This window comes from Aplysia californica, unplaced genomic scaffold, assembly GCF_000002075.1.
Source record: "Aplysia californica isolate F4 #8 unplaced genomic scaffold, AplCal3.0 scaffold00135, whole genome shotgun sequence".
Classification (NCBI taxonomy): domain Eukaryota; kingdom Metazoa; phylum Mollusca; class Gastropoda; order Aplysiida; family Aplysiidae; genus Aplysia; species Aplysia californica.
Window position 1 is genome coordinate 1269819 of NW_004797405.1, and position 5542 is coordinate 1275360.

At 39.4% G+C, this 5542-nt stretch overlaps 1 protein-coding gene across 2 annotated transcripts in view; it reads left to right on the forward strand.

Annotated features, from left to right (window-relative positions):
• The window catches only part of LOC101855941 (Golgi pH regulator), a 46039-nt gene extending 41820 nt beyond the window's left edge, over nucleotides 1-4219 (forward strand). The window contains exon 16 of one of the 2 annotated variants that reach the window (XM_035969300.1): nucleotides 2360-2463. Coding sequence is in view for 1 of the 2 variants with exons in the window: in XM_013081541.2 (XP_012936995.1) it covers nucleotides 2360-2507 (148 nt within the window). In the remaining variant the exon portion in view is untranslated. Of the gene's footprint in view, nucleotides 1-2359 lie in introns of both variants that reach the window. The other variant, XM_013081541.2, reaches the window with a different exon arrangement.
• The last annotated feature ends 1323 nt before the right edge of the window (nucleotides 4220-5542 follow it).

A 5542-nucleotide genomic window follows, 5' to 3' on the forward strand; every position in this document is an offset into this window, starting at 1 on the left:
CACTTGCTACCACAGACATTGTTATCTTTACAGACAGCCTTTCAACACTAGAGACACTTGAGAGTGGGACTGATGTGAACAAAGATATATATCACATCACACTTGATTTGGAGTCTACATAGATATCTAGTTTGATAAGTAGGCACCAAATCAGAGTAGTCCTATAATGGATTCCTGCTCACACTGAGATATCAGGAAATTAAAGAGCTTATGCTCTAGTAAAGAAAGGAGCTAGCCTCCCTCAGCCTGATATTCCTATTAATTACACCACCTGCTGCCAAATGATCAAGTCAAACCTCAAGGAAGACTGGATGAATGCTTGGGCTACAGGTACGACAGGAAGGATGATGTATGGCCACATGAATAAACCACTGGTCAAAGATCCAATCAATGAGTTGAGGAGGGGAGATCAATCCGTAATCTTCCAACTTATTAGAACACAACATGTACCCCTCAACCAACATCTCAACCGAATTGGAGTAAAGTAGTCTGCTGCCTGCCCGCTATGTGACTACCCCTCAGAGACAGTGGAACATCATCTGTTCTTCAGTAGAAAACTAACTGATTTGAGGGAATGTTTTCTTCCCAAGCTACCCCACACATCTATCTGCCTCTACTCCTCAAGACAACAATTAGAACAGACATGCAGCTATTACTATTACAGAATGGCATCATGCAGAAGAGTTAACGCTCAGATGCTACTGGATCGCTAACAACAACAACATGTTGAATTAATTTGACTATTTTTATTTTGAGCTTTCAATGCTGCATTTGACAATTTGAGCTCTTTATTTTGACATAATTTGATCGGGAAAAAGTGTAAAACAAATAAAACAAAAACCAGATGTTCTATGATTGTGATGTATTATTCTTATACCCAGTGCCCATTGACAAGATGGGTTCAGTTTTGTTCTGTTCGGTTCCTGGTGGCTTCAGTGGACAATCAAACGTTTTTTTCAGTTTGTGCTACGCTGGTAGCTTTTCTTCTTCCATGGAGGAAAATCTGGCTAGCCTCAACAACCAAACCAAACCGATACGATCTTGCCAATGGGCACCGGGTGTTTATTAATTAGATTGTGTGTTGTCAGTGAATAGACATTGTTAATGTTAACCCTTCAGACCCAAGCCTAGCTGTTGTCCCACAGCAGCTGAGGTGCATGGATCATGTAGTTGCTGTCTCAGAATTACAAAGTTCTGTCTCCTCAGGTACCTAGTTTTGAGAAATTTGAGGTCAAAGATTTGGAGTCTCATATCATGTCAAGCTTTTTCGAATGCAAATCTTTGCTTATTATCTTGATAACGACTCCGAATGATTTTAAGATTTTGATAGAGCAGGTGGAACATTTGGTTTCTGACCTCATTGTCTTAGTAGGCTACTCAGAACAGCCAAAAATGTGTGAAAGAACTTTGTAATCTGAGGTAGTGGAATGTAAGCTCCAGGCGCCAGAGCTCGAAGGGTTGTGGGACATAGTTTATTTTTTACATTTTTTTCTGTGTATAATAATAGTAATAACGGTTGCACGTGGAAGAACTTAGTTTTAGTTTGGTGTCTGTGTGTGTGTATATAAGTGTGTGTATGTGTGTGTGTGTGTGTGTGTGTGTGTGTGTGTGTGTGAGTGTGTGCCTGTGTGTGTGTGTCTGTGAAGTTGTTGTTTATTTTTTAAAATGTATTAGTGATTAAAAATTTTTGGGTTGGGGGGGGGGGGGGGGGGAGAATTTGTATTGGGTACGTACCTCTGTCTTTCTGCTAGGAAGTTTTATCCCTCTCAGCTAGACAGGATCAAAGCCCACTTCCTGAATGATCTAAATTAAGTCGATGGGGGTGTAAATTATTTTAGTTTGTTTTATTTGGATAAAGAATTTTTTTTTTTTAAGTGATTTCATGTGGCCATTCACTAGTGTCAGTGTGGGCCTTTCTGAGCCTGAAAGTACATGTATAGAAAAGTCAAGTGCGTACAGTAGGCTACACTCTCATTTTGTTGGGGGGGAAATAGTAAATAGTAATGTAGATTGGGGGGGGGTCTCCACAGACATCATTACAGAGGTGTTAGGAGACCTACAATTCAATTTTTTCAGATAAAAATAGTAGTGAAAATGTCTTTTTCTTTTAACAAAGATTTCAGAGGTGTGAGGAGGACCTTCTATTCAATTTGTCGAGGAAATAATAGTAACGTCGATTTTTTATTGTTATTTTTTTCCTCTCCGCAGACTGATCATCACAGCACAGAGGTGTTAGGAGACCTACAATTCAGTTTGTTGGGAAAAGAAATAGTCATGTAATTTTTTTTTATATACCGTCATTTTGTCGGGGAAAAAATTATAGGGCCTAATGTAGATTTTTTTTTTCTTTTTTCCACAGACTTATCATCACAGAGGTGTTAGGAGACCTGCAGTTCAACTTTTACCACCGCTGGTTTGACGTGATCTTCCTGGTCAGTGCTGTGTCCAGCATGATCTTCTTGTACATTGCCCACAATCAGAGCCCAGAGAAAAGCCTGCACAGATAGCCACCGCCCGCCTGGGGCAGGGTCCTCGTGTTTGTTTGTGTTCGGTGCTCGTCAAGTTTGGTGTTCGTCGAGCTCTTGTGTTTTTTTGTCATTACTTTATGCTTAATGCTGTACTGGATTCTACTTCGGAGAAATTTTGATTGAAACTCTTTTCATGTCTGTCTCCTGTGTGCTGGCAGTTTTTTGTGGTTGACTTGTGTTTATTATTATTTTGTTTGTTATCGTTTTTGTTTACACACACACATACACATAATACACACACACACTCACTCACACCCACACACACCCAGTCAAACCTGTCCGAGACATCCACCCATTGTTGAGGAGAGAACTGGTCGTCTTGAAAGCTGATCTGACTATGTCATTGTGTAATACAGAAAAAAAAAGGAACACAAAGGGTCAAGGGAAGAGTGGTCGTTTGTATAGAGGTGATTGTCTTTGACAGGTGGTCATTAACAACATGCTACCTCTGAATTGCAAATTTCTATGTGACATTTTGGCTGTTTTGAGAGTCAGTAAGAGTAAGACCATGAGGTCAGAATCAAATGTTCTAATTCTCTCTGCTCTATCAAAATCATGAGATTATTCGGAGCCGTTATCAAGATATTCAATGATTGAATTGCGTTTGAAAAAGCTTAGATCTAATTAACATGAAACTCAAAATCTCTGACGTCAAATTTCTCAAAACTAGGTTCTGAGCAGATAAAACTTTGTAATTCTGATGTAGCGAATAAGTAGGGCCTACATTACTGAACCCTACATTCTTTTTTCTTTTCTTATTTTGAATTTTTTTTTTTTTGGGGGGGGGGGGCGCACACAGCTTCAGGCCTGCCAAGCAGCTGAGTAAAATATCAGATTTCTCAGATTTGTTCCCCCCTCTCTGAAAGTGAAAGACTGAATTTAGTTCTGCAGAAACCAAACTGCCATGAGGCCCTGTGCGATCGACTGTGATAGACAGAGCACGAATAATAATTATTATATTGTAGCCTGCCAGAGTCGTTCTTTCCCGAGTAGATGCACATTATATTTCATCATGTATGTTTGTCTCAGCTGAGGGGAGGTTTGTTAAGAGTCAATGCAAGTCTTCTGGAGTGTTGCTGGCTACTGTGTTGGGGTATTTGGGTTTTTTTTTTATATATGTATGTTCTATTCTGAAGAAACAATTTGAATAAATTAAGTCCTTCCTTACAGAGATCAGAGACTGGGTGGTTGGTGGGTGCTCTGGTGTGGTTTGCTCCTTTCCTCCTATCAAAAATCTCTATCGTCCTTATCTCTCCTTTTTTTTGTGTATGTTACTGTAGCACATCTATTCTTCAGCACTTATATGACCTTATTGTGTTGCAAGTGCCGTAAAACTCTTATGAAAACTAAAAAGAAATTTAAAAGACTGGTTCGTTGAAGTTTGTCTCAAGTGGACTCCAGTGTGATGAGATGCTGCTGTGAGTAGTGAGAGTGAAGAATGTGATGGTGAGTGAATGAAGTGTAGAAGACCTTTTTTTTCTTCTCATTATGAACTGTTTCTTTTATGCTCATATTTTTATGTGCTATTATTTTGTTGTTGTTGTTCTAGCCAGTCATTGCTGTTGACTGAATTTACAGCCAGTCATTGCTGTTGACTGAATTTACAAAAAATTAAAAACAACAAACAACAGAGGGAAAAGAGCAGAGGTCAAAATTGTTCTTTTCCATCCTTGTTTGTCTTTGTCAGGTCAGTCAGTTGTTTGGCTTCATCCCTTTCATTGGTCGAAATATATACATTTGTACAGAGTTCCAAAAGTTCTGTCACAGTCACATCCATCTCTTCAAAGTACCGGTACAATAACTCATTTAGTCATCAACCTAGCCGAGCGAAATTTGGCACAGATGATCTTCATTCATTAGCTGTCATATTTTTTTTCATTTTTGCTTCAATTCATACATATTAGGGAAAATTATCGTAGTATAATGGGTGTGACAGCACTTCTGCAACTCAGCACAGCATTTTTCTTTAAAAAAAAGGGCTGTGGCCTTTTTCCTCACTTCACCCCGGTGGGAATGGATACCTGGACATAGACAGCTAGAGATCTTGCCAGTGTGTGATGTTTTAGCGCCTGTAAAATGGCAGCTGGCAGTGTATGCTTCCCAGGAAATTGACCTTGTTTTAGAATGCTATCAGGTCTGCTGGGGATAGACTGTAAAGCACATAGAGCACAATACAAATGCTATCTCTTACTATTAGTATTTTTATTATTATTATTACTATAATTTATAATATATAATATAATATAATATATATTATTCTTATTATAATACAATATTTTAGACCAGTCAGTTCTGACTCGCAGAGTCAACATTTCCTGAAAAGTATCAAAAGTGTTCCATTTTGTGCTCAGTTTAGCAGTCAGTGTCTCCTCATGCCATTAACTTCACATGCCCAAAAATTGACGAGCGCCTGATTCCAACGCACTGTGACTCGTGACCTATCATTTGAATGCCTCCATTACGATGTATTTGACATTTTGGTCAAAATGGAATGGTCTTTTCAGGCTCTCGGCCCACTAAATGTTTCTTTTTGTCCTTTTTTTTTTCACTCCCAGTAGTTACCATTGTCAATACTAGTCGCAAAACATGCATTAAATTAGATTTAAAATCTTCATCCAGTAGACGGCTACAACCTCCCTTGAACCTCATTCTGTTCCATCAAAGTATCCTCCTCAGGTTGAAAATGTTTCCTTTTTTTTTTCTTCAGTTTCCAAAGGCAGCTCTGCAAATTGTCATTCATAACCACCCATTTCAATCATACAAGTCAACAAATAGTAAGAAAAGCGTCGGTGGCCTAGCGGTTAGGTTCTCGGACTCGCAACCGTAAGGTCGTGGGTTCGAATCCCGTCAAGGGCCCGACGTTGTGTCCTTGGGAAAGGCACTTTACACGAATTTTCCTCACTTCACCCAGGTGGGAATGGGTACCCGGCTATAGACAGCGAAAGATCTTGTCAGTTTGTTAGTGTTTGAGCGCTTAATCGGCTGCTCGCACTGTATGCTTCCCGGGAAGCTGA